The sequence below is a fragment of the Pneumocystis murina genome, assembly GCF_000349005.2.
Source record: "Pneumocystis murina B123 chromosome Unknown supercont1.11, whole genome shotgun sequence".
Lineage (NCBI taxonomy): Eukaryota > Fungi > Ascomycota > Pneumocystomycetes > Pneumocystales > Pneumocystaceae > Pneumocystis > Pneumocystis murina.
In genome coordinates, this window is record NW_017802369.1 from 13,239 (window position 1) to 39,021 (window position 25,783).

The following is a 25,783-nucleotide window of genomic DNA, read 5'->3' on the forward strand; positions in this document are numbered from 1 at the left end:
TTGTAAATGTATTATCTTTAATTAATTTCTAAGTCTGCATTTATGGGAAATTTTTGTATGGAATATAAAATGTTTTGAAGTATTTAAATTTATTTTATTTTACAGAAAATATTGAAAAGTGCGTTGACACGTTTAAATTATATAAAATTAATTATTTTAAGATTAAATCATGGAATCTAATGTTGTAGTATTACTTTTAGTCTTTAATCTTTAAGGTATGTTGCATAAATAGACTATCAAAAAAATCATTAGTTTATGTATTTTATAAAGTTTTCAAAACTTTTTTAGAAATTTTAATAATTAAATTATGGAGAAAAAATTGAGATCAACATAGTTTTTAGAAAAGGGATATTTATCAGAGTCATTTTACTTGTTATTGCATATACTATTGAAAGTTCAGAGCTTTTAATCAAAAAAATATATAATATGAATAAAAAAAAAGAAATTGATGGCAGTAAAAAAAGGATTAAAAAAGCTGAAAAAAATAAAAAAACAGAAGTTTTATCTAAATCAGTAATTTCACCAAATTCCGCATTGGATAGGATTTCTAATCAAAGATTAATATTTAATCTTTCAACAGATAAGATTAATCAAACAAATCCCTTTTTTATTGAAAAGAATAGAGAATTATATACATCATCATTTATTAAAAATATCATGAATAAAAGAAGTAAGAATTTATGGGAAGCAGTTAGCAGAGATTTAAATGGTGAATTAATTGGAGAAAAGAATGAATTATTTTCAAAAAAAAGTGAAAATTACCAGAATTTAATTCAATGTTTAAGATTTTCTGAAGTTTCAGAATCTAATATGAATCCTGATCTTTATATTAGTTATAAACATAATATAAAAAAAGAAAATATAGATAACTGCTCTAAACCTAATTTTATTATTATTAATTCATCTGGATCTGAAGAGGAATTGTTGTTAAATCATGATAGTAGTTTAGTAGAAAAATACCATGGAAAAATGTTTAAGTCTCCTATAGTCAATTCTAATGAATCAGGAATTGATTCTTTATTACTAACAGAAGACTCTAATTTGGATAAAAATAAAAGAATTAGTGAATTACATACAAAAGAAATTGATTTAAAAAAGAACTTGAAAGCAGAAAAATATGCATCTTTCACAGAAGATCCTCTGGAATTAATTAATACAACTTTAGATGATTCTCTATACATAGAAAGTCTTAATGAAAACGTCTCTTTAAAAATTATGAAAAATGATATAAATAATGATATTTTAGATGAATATGGATTGGAAATAAAAAATAATTCATATATTACTAAAAAAAAAGATTTAGTCGAAGCAATAGAAACGAGGCAGATTTCTAACCCTGAAGGAATTACAATGCCTGATTTTCGGAATTATACGCTTGTTCAATTACAGGTAATATTAATACGTATAAGACTAAAATAGTTTTATTGTTTTAGTCTGAGGTTTCAAAATATGGTTTTAAGATAATGCATTCACGAAAAACAATGATTGATTTATTAGTTAAATGTTGGGAATTATCTAATTTTTCAGAAAAAAAACAATTAATTAAGAATGATAAACATAACGATTGTGGACTTTCTCAAGCTTTTGGTAATACTTTATTAGAACAAAGTGTTACTGGTACGTTAAAAAATTGCACATTGTTAGCGCATTTGGATAGCAATTTGCAGAGTATTTTTTTGACTATTACAAAAATTCTTAAAAGTACGATTGGTGAAATATATTGGTTTAAAATATTACGTTACGAACCAATTGTTCTTGAGCAGTTTATTAAATGGTTATTTGAGCAGAATATAGTTGTTACTCTTGACATTGTTAAACAATATTGTAATATATATAGTATATGTTGTGTACATCTTAAAACTAATCGTGGTTTTGCAAGAAAGTATTTATAAAAATTCTTAATAGATTATATAATATATATAATATATAGTATTCTTATTATATAAATTATGTTTATATGTTATAAAACTTTTATCTGATATTTATCAAGATTAAAGTTAAGAAATGTAAAGAAAAATATACTAGAAGATATTTAAGTTTATAATCTTAGGACTTGTTGATAATCTGGTCTCTAAAAAATTTAAAATTTATTGTCAGCAAAATAAATATTGATTTTTATAATATTTTTAAAAAATATATGTTGAATAATCTTTTAAAAATGATTGTAATACTAGTTTTATTATAAATTTAAATTATTTTAAAATATGTTAAATATTATAATTGTTATTAAAATAATAAATAGTTTATAAATATCAGTTTCAAATAATTGCAATTTAATGTTAAATAATGATATATTATCGTAAAAAAGATTAATTTATTAAATCATGATATTATTTTTTTGACAGTTTTTCTTTAGTTTTTAAATAATGGAGTATTTTTTAAAAAATCTTATTTTATATGATATACTTTTATAACAATTTATAGAAGATTAATAGTTTAATAATTATAAATAGTTTTAAAAATAAAAAATAATGATAAAGTTATAGAAATTATTTTTGTTTAGCTATTTGTAAAATGTATAATGTATATTAGCTCTATAAAATTTTAAATATATTTAAAAAATTTTTTTTAAAAAGATTATTAAAATAAATTAAATAATATAAAAAAAATGTAAAAAGGCTTTATAAAAACTCTTATAAAAGTGGAATTTTCATTATTTTTTCTAATAAATAATATTATAGTAATAATATATTTTATTTATTTTTTTTATTTTTGCTACTATAATTTTTTTAAAGTATCTTTTATTATATCAATAGAATATCTTTGTAATTGAATTTTTTAAAATAACATAACATTTAAATATTTTTTATTTTAAACATAAAACTTCTAAATACTAAACGTAAAAATATATGTTAAATTCAGTAATAACATTATTGCTAATTGAAAATTTGATTTTATTTAATAATGCTTTAATTATTTTAAGATAGTTAAAATGTAAATATATAGCTTATAATTTTATAGTTTTAAAAAATAAATCAATTTTTGGGATCGTTGTAATAGTTTTTTATTTTTAGGAGTATTACACTTAAAATTTAAAGATAATTTTTCATATTTCTATTTGATTATATGTCTTTTTAAGAATTATGTTTTTGTCATTGAAATGATATAAAAGTATTAATTTTTTAAATGAATTTTAAAAAATTCTATTAAAAATAAAACTAAATTAAATATTTTTTGCTATATAAAATAGATTGCTAATTTTTAAATTTCATAATTTTATTAAATTTATATAATCTAAATGTTTTAAATATTAAAAATCTCGAATAGATAATTGTAAAAATTGTAATGTATTTTTTATTAATAATACATTAAATAATTATACGTTATAATGTTTGTTTTCAGATGAAACGTATCTTTAGAATGCATAATTTATATATATATACATATATATACTAGAAGAACGAGAATAAAAGATATAAAAGTAATATTTTATTTTTTTAAAATGAAACATGAACTTTATTAAATATAAAAAGGAGAAAAGTATCAATATTTGTAGAACGTGTTAATTTTATTATATTTTTATTGAGTTTGACCACATTAATAGGGAGCATTAACACATAAGAATTTTTAGACTTCGAAGAGTAAAATTTGTTTTTGTCAAATTAACAAATTAATCTATATTTTTCTCAAATAAAATGTAAGCAGATATGTAAATGGGAAAGTATATAGATATAGACTTGATTTTTTAAAAAAGTTTATTAAATTTAAAAAATTTAAAAAAAAATATTTATAAAATTTATTTCAGGAATATATTAATACTAAATTTTTCTATTTTGAATTTTTAATCAAAGATCTAGAGAAAAAAATATATCTTTAGATTAATGCCATTTCATAAATATATCAAAGTGTTGTATCTAGTTTTAATCTTAAAAGATTGATATTTAAAGTGATGAATACATTTAATAAATTATCTAATAATAAAAAAAAATTAAGATTATTTAGCAAAGATAATTTTAAATAAAAATGTGTTGAATTATTATTTAAAGAAAAAATTTATTTTTAAATAGTTTTTAAAATATTTTTTTGTTATTAAAACAGTCTGTTATAATTGGTCTTATAAAAAACAATTCATTTATAATAATACTGGTTTTAATAAAATAATAATTTAATAAAGAAAATCCTTAATTCAAAAGAAATATATCAAAAAATTCTATTTTATATCTAAACTGTAAATGATTTTTATTAAATTTAAGAAAAATCTACTAACGGTTCATTTTCTAAAGTTTTAAATTAACAAAAAATCCTCAATTTCAATTTATATGGTTAAAATTTTATATAGATCTAATAACTTTAAAACAAAATAATATATCTAAATTTTAGATATATCATCTGATATTCTTGGTAATAATATATTTTTAAAAAAATATAAATATAGAAACACAAATATATGTATATATATTTCATATATTAAATCAGTTATATGCAGAATATTTATCTTTCTTTTTAAGACTGCGTGTTTTACAGGTATCACTACAAAACCATTTTCCGTTAGGCGGCGCTTTTAAACCAACACAGCCATAATGAAACCACTCAAAAACGCATTCACTATCATCACATGCAATCATTTCTCCATAACTTATTTGCTGACAAAAGCAATATACTTGAGAATCATCGTTATCATTGCTAATAGAATCAGGATCAGAATCAGACATACGAATTGATAACGCACGTCTTTTTCTTGGAATAACTAATGTTCTAGATTCTGAGGTTAATGTAGAAAATGGAGAATAAGTATTTTTGGTCGTTTCTGGAGCTATTTGACCATCCAAATGTAAACGTTTTATTTCATTGTCTAATCGTCGTAGATGTCTCTGTAACTAAAAAGGTTTAATAAAAATATGTAGATTCCTTCTTTTATACAAGATCTAAACTTTTTTTAGAAAGAAAGAGTTTTTCTTCTTGAATTTTAATAGCATAGATAAAATCTGCTTGAATCTTCGGAATATATTGAGTTTCTTTTGGATTAACAACTAAAGAACCATATGAACGTATATGTTTATGAATAGAATTATCTCTGGTACAGATGCGTTTGTGAATTTTCTGAAATTTAAGCTCTTTGGATTTTAACTCCTCATAAATATGCGCTATTTCGGAAGGAAGATTATCTAAACCTGCAAAAGTTGAAAAATTAATAAAAAAAGATTTTAAATAGCCATCCATACTATTAAGATATTCTAAGAGAACAAAAGCTGCATCTTCCATATGTTTATTTTTCTTAATATTATATTGAAAAATGTTTTAGGATTGAACGACCGAAAGACTTTTTAATTCATATTAGAACTATAAAAAGTTAAGAAATATATAAAATCTATCAAAGCATATGTTATAAACATTAATAATATATATATTAAATTATTAAGTCATTTATATTTTAAAAAAGTGTTGGAGTTATGTTAAATAATACAGAAACGTTTTCAACAAAGTCTTTGGAAAAGCCTCAAATTGTTTTTAAGACAGGCCGGCCAAAATTGAGGGTAAGTTAATGCCTATTTTTTCTTTTTTTAACTACTTTATAGGGTATATATACATTAAATTTGCTTAAAGGATAACAAAAAATAGTATCATATCATCATGAAGAAGAAGTAGGGAATTTTCATTTTGTAGATTTATTTTTTTATTACGCATTTATATTAAATTTAATAGGGAGAAGGTCATCCAATGAAACCCCATCGGCTTACTTTAACAAATCATCTTGTTCTTGGTTATGGTTTGCATAAGTATATGAACATTTATCGTCCACGAAGAGCTACTGATGAAGAATTGGAACAATTTCATTCTTCTGAATACATTGATTTTTTAAAAAGGTAATAGTTTAGTAGTTGATTTATATATGTTTTGATTAATAATCGTATAGAGTAACACCAGAAAATGCATCATCTTTTTCAGATATTTCTATGAAATTTAATATGGGCCAAGATTGTCCTATTTTTGATGGAGTTTATGATTTTTGTAGTATTTATGCAGGTGCAAGCTTAGACGCTGCACGGAAATTAAATCAAAATCAAACAGATATAGCAATTAATTGGAGTGGAGGTTTACATCATGCGAAAAAATTTGAAGCTAGTGGATTTTGCTATGTAAATGATATTGTTTTGGCGATTTTGTCTTTATTAAGGTAAAAAAACCTAATACAAGTGAAGTCATACCAATACAATTTATAAAGATATCATCCTCGAGTATTATATATTGATATTGATATTCATCATGGAGATGGTGTGCAAGAAGCGTTCTATTTGACCGATAGAGTTATGACAGTATCTTTTCATAAATATAATGCAAACCTTGTATCACCGGATAAAAGCTTTTTTCCTGGAACAGGATATTATAATGAAATAGGTTCAGGAAAGGGCAAATATTATTCACTTAATATACCACTAAAAGATGGGATTGATGATCAAAGCTATGTAATGCTTTTTCGTGCTATACTGGAGCCAGTAATAAATTCGTATAGACCAACAGGTAATGCTAGACTGAATTATTTTTATAAAAAGGTAATTTTGAAAAGCGGTTGTCTTACAGTGCGGAGCAGACTCTTTAGGATGCGATCGTTTAGGCCAATTTAATTTAAGTATTAGAGGACACGGGCAATGTCTAGAATTCATTAAATCATTCGGTTTACCTTTGCTCGTATTAGGCGGTGGTGGATATACAGTACGGAACGTTGCACGATGTTGGGCTTATGAAACAGGAATTTGTCTAGATGCAGAACTTCCGGATACGCTACCATCTGAAACTCCATACATTGATTATTTTGCACCTGATTATACACTTCATCCTAAAATTACTAGTCGTGTTGAAAACAAAAACAATCGCAAATATCTAGAAAATTTACGAATGCATACAATTGAGCAGCTTCGTTATCTTAACAGCGCGCCTTCAGTTATGATGCAAGAAATTCCTAATTCACTGCTCACTGAAGATGGCGATATTAACACTAATCATTAAAATTTAAAATATTAAAAATTGCATTGAAATTTACATTTTGTATATAAATTAGAAATTTACTATATTAAGGCAAATAACTAGCCTTTAATTTTTTCGATTTTAAACATTAATTTATATTTAACTTTTGGGAAAAATTATGAATATATAGTATAAATTTATAATTTTATTTATATTATACAATTGAATCTGTTTAATACAAAGATATTCTGTATTTTTTATATAAACATTAAAAAAATAAGTATATTATATATCTACAAAATTGTTGAAAAAAGGGGGGAGGGTTAATTATATATACTATATATTATATATAGGGTTAATTAGATTGCTAATTAGCGATAAAATATATTTAAAAAAGTTAAGTGCATTTTCACGTGTTTTTATCAAGAATTGATCTTTTATTTTAATATTGGACGTCGATTTTTCAAGGTTTTCATAAAATTATTTTGACTAAATTATGGTATTGAATGTGTGGATTGTGTTGTTTCTTATGTCAATTTTTCACATTGTTGCATCAGCTCCAGAGCAGATCCAAAGGGATAAAATGATTTTATGCGGCGCTGGATACTTTGATCCTAGAAAAGTATCTTGTCATCACGCGTTTTTTTTTCTAAAATCTGTAGTATACGTGTTTTGATGGCCTTGCTTGCCCAATTATTGGAGGAACTGCTTTTTTGAGATGCAGTAATGCATGTTATTCACCTTTGATTTATCATTGTCTTAACGGTAAACTTCATCAAGGACCAGAACCTCCAGAAAAACAAGGTAATAGTAGCATATATATCGTCAATTATACTAATATATTGTGTATAGTTCCGCCTAAATATATGACTAGTACTCGTATGAAATAATTTAAAGTATTAAAATTATTTTAATAATATTGTAGCTACATCGACATTAGTATTTTCTGGTACTGCTGATAAGTTATCTCAAACTCCATGGAAGCCTTCCTTTGGTGATAAGACAGAAAAAAAGAAAGGTAATGCAAATCACGATATGACTACTTTCAGTATTTTCGGCACTTTATGCATTATTGGCATTATTGGCTTTATTTTAGCTTTTTAAATTTACATTTTTTATTATTTATATAAATATTCTTAGAGTAGGCCTAGTTTTTTTATGTAGTAATTTATTAGAATATATTTTTTATTTCTGTATTTTTTTCTATTTTTAAATTCTATCCGGTTTTTAAGTAGCATTGAAGGGTTATATAAGCATTGTAATTTGAGTGTTTTGTCTGGTTTTAAATACTTTAAAAATTTAAAACAATAAATTATAAATTTATCATGAATTTTAGAGATAATAGTAGTATATGATTTGAAAAATCTAAATCTACGGATATAATAAACAATAATTCATTATTTAAGAATGGTTTATAACAACATCTGAGTTTCGAATAATATTGTCCATTAATTTATAAATCTTTTGACATCCAGATAAAGCTAAAGAGATTAGATGCTCAAACTTTTCTATATGAATGCGTGTTTCTGTCTGTCATAATAAATGATTTTTTAAAAATATATTATAAATAGATAACCTGTAAAAAAATAATATTATCTGAAGCACCAAGAACAGCAACTGTACACCACGAAATACTGTTTTCTTCTATATTATTAAGATCTATAATTTGCATAGTTTTTTTAATTAGTATAAAATATTAATTACCTAAAAGGGGTTCTGTATCAGTACATCCAACAGTACTTGCAGAAACATAATTATACATAGGAATACTAGCATTGATTAAAGCCAATGAAACAGCATTGATGCAGGTCTGTAATATTCCTTAAAATATAATTAACAATGCAAAAATCAAAAGATGTTCTTAACCCCCATCTTGTGTTAAAACTTGAATATATATATTGATTTCACTTCGAGGATGAAGACCAGTTTGAATAGTTTTTTCAAATACTTTTTGTATACAAGAAACATGTTCTTGAATTTGTCTATATGAATATAAAATTAAAAAAAAAAAAATCAAAAAGATAATCTACTTATCTAATTTTGTTCTTTTTTTCCTTTCAACAGTACTGAATGCTGCAATACTAATATCTACCGTAATATGTTCACGATCAAGAAATGCTTTTCCTCTTATTATTGGTTCAATTGGACCATGAACCGTACAAATAACTCTAGTGTTTCCTTGTTCAAGATAGGAACTACCGTCTGCAGAAGTATTAAAGCCAACTTTAGCTACAAACCGTCTTAATTCATTCCATCGCCGACCATCTAGAATAAAATAATATATTAAATACAATTATATATTTTTACCTATGCGAAATCCTTCTGGCGATAAAATCTCTAATGTCATCTTTAATTTTGTATTTTTTTTTTGCAAAATAAATTAGTCGTGGAATTATATTTTGATAAATAATTAAAATTATCATGATTCATGGTATTGGAATAGACATAGTCCATATAAGTAGAATGATTAAGATTCTCGATCGGAGAACAAGGTTCATGGAAAAAATTTGTCAAAGAATATTAAGATTTGATGAACAAGACATAATACCTAATTTGAAGAATAAAAATCAGTTTGCCCTTTGGATTTGCACAAAGTTTATAAGAAAAGTATTAGCCTTTTTAAAGAGAAATAATTGTATAATAGATGGGCAGCAAAAGAAGCTGCTTTTAAAGCAATAAATTTTCAGCAAAAATTAAAATGGAAGGATATACAAATATGTAAATATAAAAATAGTAAAAAAATATTTTTTCTAATAAGTACCATTTAAAATGCCTTTAGATCAACCATATATTCAGCTATGGAGCGAAGGAAAACCAACAAAACAAATGAAACTATCAATTAGTCATGATGGTGATTATGTTGTTGCTTTTGTTGCATGGTAAAATAATATATTGATTAGTATATATTATTTTATATCTTATTTCTTAATCATTTAATACCCATTAGCCAAGCACTGCGTCTCTGATAGTTTTATTAGATTGCTGTGACGTAATTATAATCTTTTAACATGTTTTAGACATAATTTTAATGTGCTGCAAAATATGGGTTAAAAAAACAAAAGCTCTTTTAAGAGAATAAGAGTAATGCAGGATCGATTGTCTTTAAAGTCCCATTAAGGCTTAATTTCGATAGTATAATACTCTTACATAAACACATTTCAAAAGTAAAATAATCAAAATATCTATATATTTATATTTTGTAAATTATTTCTAATAAATGCATGTATACACCTTCATTTTTCTAACATGTAACATTATTGATTTTATATAACCATTATATGTATATCATAAAGACATATATAATTATATTTAAAGGATTTCGCTGTATTCATATGATACTTGAACAATTTTTATAAATTATATATTATTTCTTACCAACCATCCTTAGAAAATTCATCAATTTCTATTTTACTAGGAAATTTCATCGGTAAAAATGTAACTCTATCATTCCAAATAGTTGCTAATAATGCACCTCCAACAAATTTTGGTGCAAACTGCATATCGATTGGACCAATATTTTTATTTTTATCTGTATCAGGTCCATATATAAGGCCAATTGGTGATACTATTGAGACATTATTTGTCATTAGAACCGCATCCAAATATACCTGAAAAGATGCCAAATATGACCTTTTCTCAAAACAAAGAATAAGACGTTCTGATGATGAATCAAGAACAAAATTAGATATTGGTTCAGGTCTATTAAATTCAGATTGCAAGGCAATAACTGTTGGAATTTTTCTACTAATAGGTGGTGTATCCGCTAATATTGCTGGAGAGACATATACGATTTCAATTGTAGAAGATCCCAAAATATGATAAAATAATGTTTTATCATCATGTGCCCAAATTAGTTTATCTACCTCAGAAGTAGAAATATAAAGTGGAGGAGAAAATCTTAAGCCTGGTCCTGAATTTAAACATGAAAATATTTCTATAGAGTTTTCTGTGCCTAAGGCCACGAAACAATGCGACCCAGAACTAGTGAGAGCTATTTTAAAGCATCTCGAAAAACTTATTCTTTGAGCTTGAGAAAATATTAGATCATATACCCATGCACCTTTTGATGTAGTAATAAAAATTTGCCTGCCTGTCTGAGAAAATGAGAGATCAGTTATAGATCCACATGGAAATTCGGAAAAATAGGAAGGCTTTACGAGAATAAGTTGTTTACAATAAGCTTTAATTTTGTTGGAAGTGGATGTAATGCTTAAATCTAATGTCCATAAAACTAATTGACCATTATCATATCCTACAATCAACCTATTTTGATTTGAAAACGCTAAACAAGTGATTGATGTAAACGGTGGACTAGAAAGATGATACTTAAAGTAAGAATTGTTTCTGAAATCGTAAATATAAATCATTCCTTTTAAATGAGAAAGCGCAATGATCGGTATTACTTTATGCCATGCGATATGAGATATAAGAACTGGTGTATTGCTTTTAAGTTTTTTATCAGATCGAAACCAAAGATCAAGTGGTGTTTGAGGAATTATTTGTAAAGTTTGAAAAATTAGTTTAAATAATTGAAATATTTCACTAATATATAAATTATTACTTTTTTTCTTAGAGATATTTTCCTTTTTATATGTCCGATTAATATCAAGTAATAAAGGTAAAGACAAAACGGGAAAGATCATAATCTATAATTAATATAAAAAATAATTTACAATAGAAAATTTACTTCAGAATTGCTTAGTTCCTGTAATCCTTTCAGATCATTCGATGACTTCAATGTGACTAATTTCTATTAATTTGATTTTTCGTTATAAATAATATATACTTAGTTTTCCATTCAATTCTGCTACTGTTATTCCAGAACAAAGACATGCTTCTTTAAATTTATTTTTCATCCTATTAGCTCTTTAAATATTAAATATTTATATAAATAAAATATTTTTTTATAAATATTCTTTAAAATTAAAATATAAATATTTGTATTATTTGTAGTTAAAAAATTATTTTAAAAAAATTATCAAATAAAATATTAGAAAAATCTATATTTTTAATAGGCTAATATTTTTTATGAATTGTAATAAAATATTTTAAAAAATAAATATTAATCTGATTCTATTAATAATAGATATTAATTTAATATTTTTAAATATTATATAAAAAACATTAAATAAATAATTTATGAATCTTTGGTGAATTATATCTTATTTTTTAAAATATCAATAATTTCAATGTGTAAATATATTCTTCTAAGTAAATTAATTTCAAATAGTTCATTTAATTATTATTAATAATATATTAACATTAAATTTTTATAGATTAACTTCTATTAAAATATATCAATAAAATTAATAATTTGTAAATATCAATTCAATTAATATAAATCTAATAAAAATATAATATATTTCAAATTTTCTAAAATTAGGTAATCTTTAAATGATGACTAATAGAAAATATAAAATATATTGATTATTTTTAATTAAATGAAATAATTTTTTTATATATCTTAAAAATTAACGTATATATTTTTAAAATAAAAAAAAAAAACAAAAATATATTGTTGCGTTTATAAAGACATGATATAATAAAATATTTAACATTAAATATCATTTCTTATTTCATAAATCAATGTCAAATACAAAATTAGCAATTTTTAAAACATTGAATACTTTACAGAAAAAATAAACTAAAAATAAAACAAAATACACAAAACAAAGATTATCCATTAATTTTTTACAAATATATTTCAAATCTATCTAAAAACATATAATAAACCATATATATATATTAAAATATACAGCTAACAATAAACTAATATTAAAAATCTCTAAATGACGGATTTCATTGCCATGGAGCTTATTATTATCCTAATAGCTTCTGATAAATTATCATATTTTTTATTTTCACTTAATTTATAAATTCTTAAAAATATTATTTTTAAAATTTTTAATAAATATTTTTAACCTTATAAATCTTTATCATATCACGTATCTTTTCAATATTAGAATCATTAGGTTCTATTTCCGTTCCATTTATTATTTTTTTAAGGTCATTTTCAACCTTTATAATTATTAATAAAAATAAAATATAAATACATTCTACTTGTTCTTTTTTACCACCAATTTTGATAACAATAAGATTTTCTGTTTTATTTGTTATACCAAATTTTTCAAAAGCATCGATAATCTATGTACAATTAATTCTATTTTAACATTAAAATACTATACGCTTAATGTAGATGATAATGAATAGATTATTTCAGAATAAATGTTTTTAGTTCGTAACTCGTTCTCTTTACAATTTCTAATAGAATTATGCACTGCAGCTAGAATTTGATAAAATGAAATTATCTAATAATAATGTTAATGTATTTTTGTGTTTTGAACTTACAGTTGAAGCATCAATAAAAGCGCATTGAAAACCAAGATTTCCAGATACAACCAAGTTTTTTATATACTGTAAATTTTTAATATTAATATAGAGTGCTATATGGACTTGTTCTGATGGATAATTAGGAAGTTTAAAAGTATGCATTAAAAATAAATTAAACGATAGAAATTTTAAATTTATAAAATATTTTATTAGGATAAAATGAAACAGAATTAAACGAATATCTTAACATAGGATTATTAAATGTATAACATTAAGTTTTCAAGCTTCTAATAGTATATAAATTAAATACATCTGTATTAATATTCTATAAATTATCATTAATAATAGAAAGGCAGTCTATAGCATCATGAAAATCATCATCATCAGATACTTTTTGAGTAAAAAAAGATGATGGAGATGATATTTGCATCTGTGAACTATGAAATACTTTATCAAAACCAAAAGATTCGTTATGTTCATTTGAAGGTTTTCTTTTTTCAGATATCGTAATAATATTCTCAATTTGCTCTTTAATATCATCAGGTGTTGTCCAATTTCTATAGAAACTCAGTCATTTTTCAATATAATAATATAAATATATACATTTTTGTCTTCAAAATATAATCATCTGTTTCTGTTTTTTCAAAAAATCTTGGAATCCATTTTTCACCTTTAGCATCACGTAATTTTTGTTCTTCACGCTGAAGATCCTCGATAGCAGATTTAGCTTCTGTTGCAGTATCTTGATCATTTCGAATAATTGCATCAATAACTTTACTCCATAATTTTCGAGATTCACGATCCTCCTGCTCATATTCCGGTCTAACAATTGGTTGGGTATATGAAGAATTTGTAGCATCAAATAATACTACTCTTTTTCCAGTCTTTTTTTGTAAGCATATAGAGGCTAAATTACAAAGATAGAAAACCTTAACATTTTTAATTGTCATTTCTTCGTCCCATTTTCCCGAAATTTCATATAAAACCTCTCCGTTACTTTCATATTTAATTTTTCCTAATATTACATTGTAAGTTCCTGATAAAAATCCTTTTGTTTTAAATTCAATATCAGCAATAAGATCATTTTTATTGCATTTAATATAACTATGATCGCCAAGTTCAAACCTCAATCGCCCGAATAATATTCCTCTATTAAAAAATTAAAAAATACCAATAAAAAATTGGAACCAGAAACCTTGCATACATATTTGGTTGTGTAAGAATATATTCCTCGTTTCTATTAATAAATGTTAAAATGGCTTTTCCTTCCATGATTGTTCCTGCACTTTACATAAATGAGATATTAGCAATATATAATAATATTATTGTTACCTATTTCCCAAAAATTTAGATCTAGGCTTCAAGACACCATCTATTCTGACATTATTTTCAGGACTCATGTAGAAATATGCAGAAATAGGTGGATGATGGCTAACTTGTTCTGCAATATATAAGGCCTCAGATTTGTCTGGAAACTCCCATTTGCATGTAAAATGCTCACCAAGAATAGGATTTAATGGCTTTTTAACAGATCTTGGCCGAATATGCCATCCACTAAGATAAAATCTACAAATTCCAATAAAACGCTCAATAGGATCATCAATAAAAGGAATATCCAAAAGAAGTTCTGGATGGCACATAAAACTAAAAAATAAGGTAAAAATAAACAAAAGATCATAAATATACTTTGTAATCCGTTCAAGCATACTTTTCGGTTCGAGAACAAATGTAGGCAAAGTTATCCTTGAAAGGTCCATTCCAGGCCTGATATCTATTTAAATATTTTACTGAGATGTAAAAAATTTAATACAATACTTTAACTGACTGATAATGCCAAGTATAATATTCTTTAATTAAATTAAATAATATATACATATTAAAGAAAAAATACTTACAGTTCCTTCTCTCCCTAAATGTTCTGAATCATGATCTTCTTTATCTACAAGGGATTAGGATTTTTTATAAAAAAATAAAAAAAAAAAAAAAAACAAAAAATAGTTTTAAAACCTTTTTTTTTATGTTTAAACGTGGTGTGTTTTGGTAACAAAATATCATTCATCTTCTTATCTTAGAGCATATAAAGGAATAAAAACTCTATACACATAAGATAAGTGTATTGTTCTTCTAAATGAATAAACCAAACTTTCTTGTTTTGTTCTCAAAAAAACTTGGATGATTTGCAATACTTAACAGTATCGAATTAACTTTTAAATAGATAATATAAAAATATAAAAAAAATTATATCATTAAAATTTATTAAAAATTACCCATATTCTTAACATTTTCAGCCCATTCTTTTCTATATAAGAAATAGTTTCTAATATATTTTTATATTATTATACAATCATATTTAAACATGTTCAAGATTATATATTGTTGTCAAACCAAGAACGAAAATAGATACAAGAGTTAGTAGATAGGTTTTTTTCTTTGGAATAAGTATTATTTAATGAACAAAAATCACAAGCGGATTCCGTAGATTCATAAATGCTTTTATGAGTAGGTTTACGTAAGGCTTTAAATGCAGTACCATTTAAACAATATTCTATTTTCCTATCATAAACAAGAACATTTAATAAACTTACAACATCAGATAATTCAAGATCTACTTCTGTTATTCCACTATTTTTAAGCCAAGAATGAATTTGGTGGGCAGTTAAATATCCAGAATATGATGGCGGAAATAAACCATCTGAAGACTTTGGATAAGAATGAGATAATATATATTTATATAAAGCGCCTTGCAATCGTTCTATAAATTCTAAATCCATTTCTTGATCAGTAAACCATGGCCCACCAGTGAGCTCAATAGAAGGAACTAAATCATAAATCATAAATATTTTTCGCGTTGGATTCTAAGAAAAATAAAAAAATATAATTAAAAAACATAAATTCCTACTTTAACTGACTTAACAGCTTTAATTAATTGCTTTGATTCTAAGCTTTTTAAAGCCCTATTTAAAACTGTCGTATGCAAATTTGTTTTAATTTTTATAGTCCTACTCCATATTCCTAATAAATATAAACCAACCGAAATTTTCATAGGAACCAATACAACCATCATTGTTTGCATCTTTTATATAATTGAATACCATTGCCTCATCTCCATCCATTGCAGAAATCCTAACATAGTAAATTAAAACCATTAAAACAAAATATTAAAGAATACTTTTTTGCTTCATCTTTTTGTACTGCTTTATATACTAATTGATTTCCTTGAACAAATGCATCTATCAATCTCTATTCCTTTCAGAAACCTCAATAAATTATTTCATAAAATACTTTTCCAAGAAGCTCATTAATTATCTTTTCTAAATCTTCAATACTTTTATTTTTAAGCATATTCTGAATATCATCTTGTGTAACACAATTAGGTAAAAATTCAAGACAACATTTATAAACATGTTTAGCAAATGACGAAAGTTCAAAATAATCTGCCATCTCCAATAGCGGGGACTTCTTCTCATTAGTCTTCATCTCTATTTCTATTTCAAAATCATCTTAAATCTTAATATTTATCTTAGCATTGATTAATTTTTAACTTTTTAAGGCTTTCTCGAAAAATCGTTGCTTTGAAGAAAAAATATCTTTAAATATCAAATATCCAAACTATTTAAGAAAAATAGATAGAAATGGTAGACGTAATACGAGAGAGAGCTAATGTTCTTTTTTCTAAAAAAGAATATCATGAAGCTATTAAATTATATAGTGAAGTAATTAACTTAATTAAAAAAGAATAAAATTAATTTATATTAGGCAATTGGAATAGAACCAAGGAATTATTTGCTTTATTCAAATCGTTCGGCATGTTATGCGTCTATTAAAGACTTTGATAAAGCACTTGAAGATGCCGTTAAGTGCATAGAAATTAAACCAGACTGGTAAATTTAGTATTGGATAAAAGATCTAATTTAATAAATTTCAGGCCAAAAGGATGGTCTAGAAAAGGAGCAGCATTACATGGAAAGGGAGAATTAGGTTTTATATTTAGATTTAATAAATTTTTATTTATATGTATAGAGGAAGCTAAAACAGCGTATGAAGAAGGGTTAAAATTAGAGCCTGAAAATCAACAACTTAAAACAGGATTAAAGGAGGTTGAGCTTTCTGTTTCTAAAGAATATCCTAAAGGTTTTCAAAAAAACGATCCATTTGCACATATAACTTCTGTTTTAATTTAATAGTTTTTGATTTGTGTTAATTTTATTGTAGAAATTAAAAGATCCTTTACTTTTTTCAAAAATGGCATCAAATCCAAAAACTTTAGGTCTCTTATCTGATGTAGAGTTTATGGAAAAACTTAAAAAAATACAACAAAATCCTGAAAATATTATTCAGGAACTTAGTGATCCACGTATGACTTTAGTTCTTCCCTTGCTTCTGGGAATAGATTTAGATGTATTTTTTTCTAGAAGTTTTCTTTTTAATAATTTATAAAGGCATCTAACAATGTTAATGGGAGCGCAAAAAGTACAGACTCTTCACCTTTAGAAGATACTATGGAAATGGATCAGGAACCTATTTCAAAACAAGAAATAGCAGAGGAACCCAAGCTAGAGCCAATGCCAGAAATGGAGTCAACGTCTATGGATGATGATGAAGTTGAAGAGACCAGAATTAAAAAGGAAAATAAAGAAAAAGCAGAAAAAGAAAAATGTCTTGGAAATGAATGCTATAAAGCACGAAAATTCAAAGAATCAATCCAACATTATCTTGCTGCATGGGGCCTTTTTAAGGATATTAGTTATTTAACTAATTGTTCTGCAGCATATTATGAAGATGGTAATTACGAAGAGTGTATTAAGTGTTGTGAAGAAGCGATTGCATACGGGAGAGAGATTCTTGCCGATTTTAAATTAATTTCTAGGTTTATTATGGTTTTTTAATATATTTTTTAATATTTTTAGGGCTTTTGGGAGAATTGGGTCAGCATATATGAAACAAGAAAAATATGATTTAGCTATTAAGAATTTTAACTGTTCTCTTACAGAATATAGGACTCCTGATATTCTTAAAAAGCTTAGAGAGGTTTTTTAAACATTTGAATTCAATATTTCTAAATATAATAGGCAGAAAAAATCAAAGATGAAAAGGATAGATTAGCATATATTGATCTTGATAAAGCTGATGAAGCGAGAGAGGAAGGAAACAAGCTTTTTAAGGAAGGTGATTTTTGCGGTGCAATAAAAATGTATTCCGAAATGATAAAAAGGTCGCCAAATGATCCTAGGGGCTATGGAAACAGAGGTAATGATCTTATTTATTTTGTTTTTCGATCCTGACATGCTTAAGCTGCTGCATATATCAAAGTTATGAGTTTAAATGATGCTCTTAAGGTATTTTGATAATTATTTTATATTCGTAGATGGCTGAGATAACAAGGACTGCGAAAAAGCAATTTCACTTGATCCTTGCTTCACAAAAGCTTATCTTCGTAAAGCTTCCTGTTATTTTGCCATGAAGGAATATAATAAATGCATTGATACATGTCATGCAGCAACCAAAGCAGATGAAGATAGTAATAATAAAGGTTTACATGCAAAAGATATTGAACTCCAATTACAAAAATGTATGTCTGCTATGTATGCTCAACGTGAGAATGAGACAGAGGAAGAAACAATACAACGTATTCAAGGTGATCCTGAAGTAAGTTTAGAAATATATAATATATATTTAGCCTTATTTATTTCTAGATTGTTGCTATTTTGCAAGACCCTATAATGCAAAGTATTTTAACTCAGGCTCGTGATAATCCATCGGCTTTGGAAGAACATATGAAAAATCCCCAAGTTGCAAGCAAAATACAAAAGCTTATACATGCAGGTGTTATTAAGATTACAAGAAGATAATTTTTTATAATAATTATTTTTTTGTTTATTTTATATTGAAGATTTAATTCTATTATTTAAATATAATATTATATTGTTAAATATACCATTTTTTTATCTTAATTTTTTCACAATCTGTTAGAGTAATTTTATATATTAGCGGATTGAACAAAATTTTGGGAATTTGTTTTCTTTTTTATTCCAGAATTCTGATCAGCGTTAGATTTTTCTATTAACACTAATCTTTACATAAAAAACTATAATTTAAAGAATAAAATTTAGAATGTACAACCATTATTAAAAATCGTAAAATACTGTAATAAATATGCTATCCTAGTTACATCACTTATTCAAAATTGCCATATAATACAACTCTAATATCTATTTGAGCCTATAAATAATAAAACAAACTTATTTCGAATTTTTCAATGATAATAATCTAAAATAAATTAATATTAAACATAATATCCACTTTCCCAAAAATATTTTATTTTGCTATAAACTACATAGTATAAACATTTTACAGCCATTTCATAATTAAAACCCATTTTAATTTTTTTTTTAATAATTAAAAAATTTAAAGTCTGTTATAAAAATATTAATATTGTCGTTTTTTAATCACAAGTTTTCATAATATTATCTAATGGTATTTGTCCAAAAAGACTCGAAAATAAATTACTTTTTACTTTAGCATAAAATATAAAAAATAATTAATATACTCTATTTTTTCTTCAACCCATAAATTAACAGGATTTGGCGTCATAAAATTTTGTATCTTTTCGTGTACATGATATCGTAACCTACGACCTTTAGATGCTTTAGTATCTATATTATTTTTTTGCTTTTTTTGTTTTAAAATTGACCAACGCAGTCCCTGAGTATTTCCTAAATTTGGTTTAAATAGTCATTTTAATCAATTTTATAAACACAACCTGAGTCCACCATTCGCTTGTTAATTAAATTAAACAACAATGCTTGATAAAAATCAGTGTCATCAAAGCGTTCCTTATTTTTTGGTTGCTTTTTTTCAGTTCTATCAATATACGTTGCTTCTAATAACTTTTCTTTATTTGTCATATTTTTTTGAATTAAATCCAAAATATTTTGATTTAATGAATTAAATTTATTTAAAGAGAGAACAGATGTAGCCTTTACTTTATCAGACCATTTAAGTAAAGTCTCGTTTTGCCAAGTTAAAATCCTATATCATATAAAATTAAAGAATTTATATTTATATTATTTACTGTTTATCTAAATCTATAACGTTATCGCACAAGGATTCAAGAGAACTTTTACTAAAGTCCTTGTTTCTTTCTAGAGTATATTCAACATCAATTTTGTCCATCTCGATTAGCGTCTATTTAAGTTAAACAAGAATATCCTTTTTATTGAGTATTACTTTTCGTATTTCTGACAAACAACCAATTAAAGAATTAGATTCATTTTCAACATTTTTAATAAATAATTTATTTTTTTCCAAATCATTAATCTTATAGTCCTATTTTTAAATGAATTTAAATTTAAAAGTAACTAGTATATACTATAGAAAGAGAATTTACTGCAACAAGAGCCTTCTGTAACCTTATTCTCGCATCAAGAAGAGAATCATAAATTTTCTTTTAATTAGTTTATAATAAATTATTGTATAATATTCTTACTATTTGTGTTTGAATATGTTTCCCTTTTTCAATCTCCAAAGAGTTCATTTTTGCTATTTCTTGAACAAAATTTCTATTGAAATAAATATTTTTTTTAGAAAATAAAATATTTATCCCCTTACTTTTGTTCATTTTCAATGAAAGATTTTAATTCATTACGTCTTTTTTTTTTCTGTTTCCTCATCAATGATATCATCAGAAAAATCACTTAAATTAGCATAATGATGAGATGTTCCATCTTCCATAATTATTGAACCTGATGTTTCTTCATCTTTATCTGAAAAATTTCTATATTTTATTTTATCATCCAACGTATCATAATTATCTTGATATAAGTCTTTTAAACTTGTTTTTTTCCCAATATATTTCTTATCTTCTAATATTATATCATCATCTCTTATTTTTCTTTTTCTATTAAATAGATATAATCAACCACTTTCTTTAATTTCTTTAAATAATATACCCAACTGTCAAATAATGTTCACGACCTGTATATGTATCATCTGAACTTGTAATACTATCTGACCAGCAATTTTCATCAATGATATCCTCTGGATCATGTGTATCTACACAATTAAATATAAAGACATTTTAAATGTATATTTAGATTTATATACCAACAATTTTTGGATTTTTAAGATCATAAAACTGAGAATTTAACTTATTTTTTTTTTGACCTTCTAAGAAATGTAAGAAATCTATAATAAAATATAGACTTAAGATTAGTATTAACTTGTTTTTCTATATATTTCATGCACCATTCTTTTTTTATTTTTTCAATGTCGTTTTCGAGCTTCAAATAAGCTTAAAATATAATTTTAATGGGGCTTAGATAATATAAAAATCCTTACTTAAATTAGCCAACGTAGTTTTATACTTATGATTTATACACTGAAGAGGGCAGAAATTCTGGGATATTTTTCTATAAATAAATTAATATACAGAAGCATTTCTGTAGAAAAAAATCTTAATTGAATAATTTATAGTTATTTTCTTAGGAAATCTCAAAAAATGAAATATACCGAAGACTTCGTGGACTTCCAAAAAAATCTAGGATAAAAGGAGTTGATAAGGTAATTGCAGTTGCATCAGCAAAAGGTGGTGTTGGAAAATCAACAGTTTCAGGTATTTTATATAAAAATATGATATATTTTTGAAAATTAGGAAATCAGCTAATTTAGCAATTGCAATGAGGCTTTCTGGAAAAAAAATAGGTCTTTTGGATGCAGATTTATTTGGTCCTTCTATACCAAAAATGTTTAATTTATCAGAAAAACCATATTTATCAAAAGGTAATTTAGACAATTATTAAATTTTCGTTTAAAATAGTAGAGAATCAATTTATTCCTTTAATGAATTATGGCGTCAAAGCTATGTCAATGGGGTTTTTTATTGATAATGATTCACCTATTGTTTGGAGAGGATTAATGGTAATGAAAGCTTTACAACAATTGATATATGATATAGACTGGGGAAAACTGGATTTGCTTGTTATTGATATGCCTCCTGGAACAGGTGATACACAGCTTACGATAACTCAGCATGTTATTTTAGATGGTATTTTTAATTTATTTCAATATAACATTATCTAAAATTTAGGTGTGATTATTGTATCTACACCTCAAGATATCGCTTTGATCGATGCAATTAGATGTATTAATATGTTTCGAAAAATGAATGTTAACGTATGTACAAAAACATATATACAGTATATATTAAAATATTTTCTATAACAGATTCTTGGTATTGTTAAAAACATGAGTGTATTTATCTGTCCAAATTGTAACTACAACTCACATATCTTTGGAATTGATAAGCTTAATAGTATTGCAAAGAATATGAATATCGAAGTTCTTGCAGACATTCCGTTACATAAGAAAATTATGCAAGATTGTGAAAATGGCTATCCAACTGTTGCTGCAGAGCCTGATGGTTCTCAATCTTTACCTTTTAGAAGATTGGCTGATATTATTTGGAAAAAAATATAATATTTTTTACTCAATTATTTTTTGTATTTATATCATAATCATATTTAATTCTTTCTTATTAAATATACATTGTATATAATTTTAAATTATAGTTTATCTACTAGTTTTTACGTCTCGGTATTTTTGATTTTAACGATGTACCTTAAAATATTTTATGTATTCAAAATATTTTTATCTAGAATTTTGCTTTAAAAGCATTATTTTAGTTTTCCATGATTCAAAAAAAAATTTCAAGATTACTTAAGAAAATTATAAATAGAACTTGTATAAAATTTATTGAATCGAGGCATAGGATATCATATACAAATATTATTTGGAGATATTATTCATGTCTTAATGATGATATAAAGCAAAGAAATACATTTAAACATGATAATGTATCTAAAAATCAGGAACTATTTCAAAAGAAAGACTTATTTAGGAAACAAGAAATTAAAATACGTCAAAAAATGATTGAAAAATATGGTATAATACAAAATCAAAAGTTAGTCAATCAAGATACGTTAAAAAACATGAAAGATAAAGAAAAAAATTATATAGATGATATGATTAATATAGAAAAGAATCTTTTTAGTATATCTTTTAAAGACATTTCTCCCGGTGATCTTGTTGAAATAAGAAAATCAGAATATGGAATTCTTGGCATAGTAATTCAAAAAGTTATTCCATCAGATGATGGATTTAGCGTCCTTTTAAGTAATAGAAAAGTTATTTACTGCAAACCTGGCGATATATTATTTTTAATACCTTCATTTTTCAAAAATATTTCTAACATAGAACTATCAGATTTGGAAATAATAAATGGATATTTATCTTTTAACGATTCAGCTTTTCAAAATATAATAAAATCTCTTAGATATTTTAAATTAAAATCGCAATATTTTTATAGAAAATTTTTGACTAAATTTGATAATCTTTATCAGCGATTGCATCATCCAAATCCTGATCAGCATACTTATATTAATATTTTGGATCTTTGTCGTTCAGAATATAAGATATCAAAACCAAATTTTATACATTTATATGCAATACATAGTTTATTAGCGAATGATCCTTGTCATTATGTTTTAGATTCTCGTAATCAATTGTATTTAAATAGATACGAAGTTCGTCCTAAAAGCGAAGTAGAGATGATAAAAAGTGTATCACATTGGATTCGAATTAAATCACCCGAATTTCTACGCTTTACAGAAAAAACATCTGATATTATTAAAATATATCGTGAGAAAAAGATGCATAGGTTGGAAGATACAATTTTACCTAGAAAATACGCTTTTTCGGAAACGGATTTATTATTTATAAAATTTATAAGACAATATTTTTTAGAAAGAAGACAATTTCAAAGTTCTATATACCTTTCATTGGTTCCACAAATTCTTAAAGCTACGAAAATGTATAATAGCGTCTTGGATAGAGAAAATGCTTTATTATTTATGGAAGAAATAGGTGCATGGGCACCTTGGGAAAATTATGCTAGATTTGACAGAAATCTTTCTCTTCCTGGCCTTGGTACTTCTATAGTTATGGATATATTATTAAAGAAAATAACAAGTATGTCGAACTTATCACCAGATCAGCTTAAGAATTTTTCATTGAAAGATAGTTTTGAGAATTTAAGACATGATTTTGATCAGCTTCCAGTATATGTGATAGATGATTCTGATGCCACTGAATTAGATGATGGCATTTCAATAGAAAAAAAAGACCACGATGAAACATGGTTACATATTCATATAGCGGACCCTGGTGCATTTGTTTCACCTAATTCCGATATTTCAAATTTTGCTTCAAATTTAGTAACAACAGTTTTTACTCCCGAAAAAAGATATCATATGCTACCACATCTTTTAACTTCATCATTTTTTTCTTTGGACTCACCATTAAAAAAGCATTCAGTTCTTACATTTAGTACAAAGCTCGGCAAGGACGGGAAAATTTTGGATTTTAAAATATCTCCTGCATACATTTCTAATATTAAAAAATTTTCATATGATGACATAGATAATGACGTTTTTGATGTTTCATTAAAAAACATATCTTACTGTTTTTCGACAGAATTCCCTAATACTTTAGCCACTGAATCAATTAAACAGAAAAAGGATAAAATAAGTACTTTAGATAAGACATGTATACATAACATTTATAAAATTTCGCTTCTTCGTCTACAATATAGAATTTCACGTGGCTTTTGGCAATATTCTACAACATCAGCTAATATTAAATTACAATATCCAAAACCTTATTATATTTCTATAAATGATGGTCCTCAATTTTTTCAAAATTATCCAAGTATTAAAAATATTGCATTTGATCTGTTAGATTCTCCATCACGAGTAATGGTAGCTGAAATAATGATCTTAGCAGGAGAAATAGCCGCAAAATTTTGCATTGAAAGAAAATTACCAGTTCCTTTTCGATCTCAAAGTATAATTTCGAAACATCAATATCGTTATAAATACAATGAAATACTCGAAAGAAGAAATTTTGTAACAGGAAGACTAAGCCTTAAGGATGGAATAGAATTAGCTAATTACACTGGACCAACAATAATTTCTACATCACCAAATCCTCATTCATCATTAGCTATAGACCATTATATCCAAGCAACATCTCCCTTACGACGTTATTGTGATTTAGTTACTCATTGGCAAATTCAAGCATCTCTTAAAGGAAAAGGGAATAACGAGATGCCATTTTCCAAAGAATATTTGGATTCGTGTTTGCTATTGTGGTTTTTTAAAGAAAAAACTTCAAAAAATTTTGGAAAATTATCTACAAAATTATGGGTTTGTATGTTATTATTAAAAATAGGTTTAGATAAGCTTTCTCCCTTTCATGCATGGATATGGTCTATGCAAGATAAAAGGCTACTGGTAACTGGAATAATTAAAGAACTTGGTGTTAATTGCAAAATTACTAGTAAAGAATATTATCATAATAATCCAGGAGATTTAATACAAATAAAAATTACACATATAGATTTAGTAGATAAAGTAATTTATGCGTATCAAATATAAAGAAATCAAATTTACTAAAATACCTAAATTTTAGGATTATATTTAAATAAACCATGAAA

General features: G+C 24.8%; 14 protein-coding genes across 14 annotated transcripts; 7 read left to right on the top strand and 7 right to left on the bottom strand.

Annotated features, from left to right (window-relative positions):
• Positions 1-426: 426 nt before the first annotated feature.
• PNEG_02421 (hypothetical protein) lies at positions 427-1,892 on the top strand (the record flags this gene model as incomplete). The annotated part of the gene is made up of 2 exons (XM_007876236.1): positions 427-1,389; positions 1,434-1,892. The coding sequence occupies 2 exons, from the start codon at positions 427-429 to the stop codon at positions 1,890-1,892; spliced, it is 1,422 nt and encodes a 473-aa protein (XP_007874427.1).
• Positions 1,893-4,412: 2,520 nt separating this feature from the next.
• PNEG_02423 (hypothetical protein) lies at positions 4,413-5,202 on the bottom strand (the record flags this gene model as incomplete). Its single annotated transcript, XM_007876238.1, has 3 exons — positions 4,413-4,817; positions 4,861-5,111; positions 5,163-5,202. 3 exons carry the CDS (start codon positions 5,200-5,202, stop codon positions 4,413-4,415), a joined length of 696 nt encoding a protein of 231 aa, XP_007874429.1.
• PNEG_02422 (hypothetical protein) lies at positions 5,124-6,945 on the top strand (the record flags this gene model as incomplete). The annotated part of the gene is made up of 6 exons (XM_007876237.1): positions 5,124-5,474; positions 5,517-5,600; positions 5,644-5,804; positions 5,855-6,115; positions 6,164-6,459; positions 6,506-6,945. The coding sequence occupies exons 3-6, from the start codon at positions 5,659-5,661 to the stop codon at positions 6,943-6,945; spliced, it is 1,143 nt and encodes a 380-aa protein (XP_007874428.1). The 5' UTR covers positions 5,124-5,474; positions 5,517-5,600; positions 5,644-5,658.
• Positions 6,946-7,369: 424 nt separating this feature from the next.
• Positions 7,370-8,007, top strand: PNEG_02424 (hypothetical protein; the record flags this gene model as incomplete). Its single annotated transcript, XM_007876239.1, has 4 exons — positions 7,370-7,525; positions 7,566-7,707; positions 7,756-7,782; positions 7,829-8,007. Exons 1-4 carry the CDS (start codon positions 7,400-7,402, stop codon positions 8,005-8,007), a joined length of 474 nt encoding a protein of 157 aa, XP_007874430.1. The 5' UTR covers positions 7,370-7,399.
• A 297-nt stretch (positions 8,008-8,304) lies between these two features.
• Positions 8,305-9,250, bottom strand: PNEG_02425 (hypothetical protein; the record flags this gene model as incomplete). Its single annotated transcript, XM_007876240.1, has 6 exons — positions 8,305-8,433; positions 8,480-8,562; positions 8,608-8,724; positions 8,770-8,885; positions 8,934-9,168; positions 9,211-9,250. The coding sequence occupies 6 exons, from the start codon at positions 9,248-9,250 to the stop codon at positions 8,305-8,307; spliced, it is 720 nt and encodes a 239-aa protein (XP_007874431.1).
• Positions 9,251-9,324: 74 nt separating this feature from the next.
• Positions 9,325-9,773, top strand: PNEG_02426 (hypothetical protein; the record flags this gene model as incomplete). Its single annotated transcript, XM_007876241.1, has 2 exons — positions 9,325-9,636; positions 9,683-9,773. The coding sequence occupies one exon, from the start codon at positions 9,325-9,327 to the stop codon at positions 9,580-9,582; it is 258 nt and encodes an 85-aa protein (XP_007874432.1). The 3' UTR covers positions 9,583-9,636; positions 9,683-9,773.
• Positions 9,774-10,274: 501 nt separating this feature from the next.
• On the bottom strand, positions 10,275-11,800 carry PNEG_02427 (hypothetical protein; the record flags this gene model as incomplete). The annotated part of the gene is made up of 3 exons (XM_007876242.1): positions 11,690-11,800; positions 11,591-11,646; positions 10,275-11,549 (listed from the first exon to the last, which is right to left on the bottom strand). Exons 1-3 carry the CDS (start codon positions 11,757-11,759, stop codon positions 10,275-10,277), a joined length of 1,401 nt encoding a protein of 466 aa, XP_007874433.1. The 5' UTR covers positions 11,760-11,800.
• A 1,007-nt stretch (positions 11,801-12,807) lies between these two features.
• Positions 12,808-13,395, bottom strand: PNEG_02428 (hypothetical protein; the record flags this gene model as incomplete). The annotated part of the gene is made up of 4 exons (XM_007876243.1): positions 12,808-12,921; positions 12,964-13,047; positions 13,089-13,211; positions 13,252-13,395. The coding sequence occupies 4 exons, from the start codon at positions 13,393-13,395 to the stop codon at positions 12,808-12,810; spliced, it is 465 nt and encodes a 154-aa protein (XP_007874434.1).
• A 163-nt stretch (positions 13,396-13,558) lies between these two features.
• Positions 13,559-15,292, bottom strand: PNEG_02429 (hypothetical protein; the record flags this gene model as incomplete). The annotated part of the gene is made up of 9 exons (XM_007876244.1): positions 13,559-13,790; positions 13,837-14,117; positions 14,163-14,382; positions 14,429-14,518; positions 14,566-14,877; positions 14,920-14,997; positions 15,049-15,080; positions 15,129-15,172; positions 15,241-15,292. 9 exons carry the CDS (start codon positions 15,290-15,292, stop codon positions 13,559-13,561), a joined length of 1,341 nt encoding a protein of 446 aa, XP_007874435.1.
• Positions 15,293-15,599: 307 nt separating this feature from the next.
• On the bottom strand, positions 15,600-16,773 carry PNEG_02430 (hypothetical protein; the record flags this gene model as incomplete). The annotated part of the gene is made up of 5 exons (XM_007876245.1): positions 16,516-16,773; positions 16,403-16,473; positions 16,292-16,356; positions 16,133-16,245; positions 15,600-16,088 (listed from the first exon to the last, which is right to left on the bottom strand). Exons 1-5 carry the CDS (start codon positions 16,708-16,710, stop codon positions 15,600-15,602), a joined length of 933 nt encoding a protein of 310 aa, XP_007874436.1. The 5' UTR covers positions 16,711-16,773.
• A 92-nt stretch (positions 16,774-16,865) lies between these two features.
• Positions 16,866-19,124, top strand: PNEG_02431 (hypothetical protein; the record flags this gene model as incomplete). The annotated part of the gene is made up of 11 exons (XM_007876246.1): positions 16,866-16,946; positions 16,990-17,114; positions 17,159-17,211; positions 17,254-17,402; positions 17,446-17,631; positions 17,673-18,100; positions 18,141-18,261; positions 18,303-18,480; positions 18,526-18,569; positions 18,616-18,879; positions 18,927-19,124. 11 exons carry the CDS (start codon positions 16,866-16,868, stop codon positions 19,080-19,082), a joined length of 1,785 nt encoding a protein of 594 aa, XP_007874437.1. The 3' UTR covers positions 19,083-19,124.
• A 405-nt stretch (positions 19,125-19,529) lies between these two features.
• Positions 19,530-21,485, bottom strand: PNEG_02432 (hypothetical protein). The gene is made up of 10 exons (XM_007876247.1): positions 21,453-21,485; positions 21,337-21,399; positions 20,842-21,285; positions 20,720-20,792; positions 20,603-20,677; positions 20,461-20,559; positions 20,306-20,418; positions 19,994-20,262; positions 19,781-19,946; positions 19,530-19,739 (listed from the first exon to the last, which is right to left on the bottom strand). The coding sequence occupies exons 3-10, from the start codon at positions 20,913-20,915 to the stop codon at positions 19,676-19,678; spliced, it is 933 nt and encodes a 310-aa protein (XP_007874438.1). The 5' UTR covers positions 20,916-21,285; positions 21,337-21,399; positions 21,453-21,485; the 3' UTR covers positions 19,530-19,675.
• A 74-nt stretch (positions 21,486-21,559) lies between these two features.
• On the top strand, positions 21,560-22,707 carry PNEG_02433 (hypothetical protein; the record flags this gene model as incomplete). Its single annotated transcript, XM_007876248.1, has 4 exons — positions 21,560-22,011; positions 22,052-22,276; positions 22,319-22,404; positions 22,456-22,707. The coding sequence occupies exons 1-4, from the start codon at positions 21,909-21,911 to the stop codon at positions 22,705-22,707; spliced, it is 666 nt and encodes a 221-aa protein (XP_007874439.1). The 5' UTR covers positions 21,560-21,908.
• A 212-nt stretch (positions 22,708-22,919) lies between these two features.
• On the top strand, positions 22,920-25,724 carry PNEG_02434 (hypothetical protein; the record flags this gene model as incomplete). The annotated part of the gene is made up of 1 exon (XM_007876249.1): positions 22,920-25,724. One exon carries the CDS (start codon positions 22,920-22,922, stop codon positions 25,722-25,724), a length of 2,805 nt encoding a protein of 934 aa, XP_007874440.1.
• Positions 25,725-25,783: the final 59 nt, after the last annotated feature.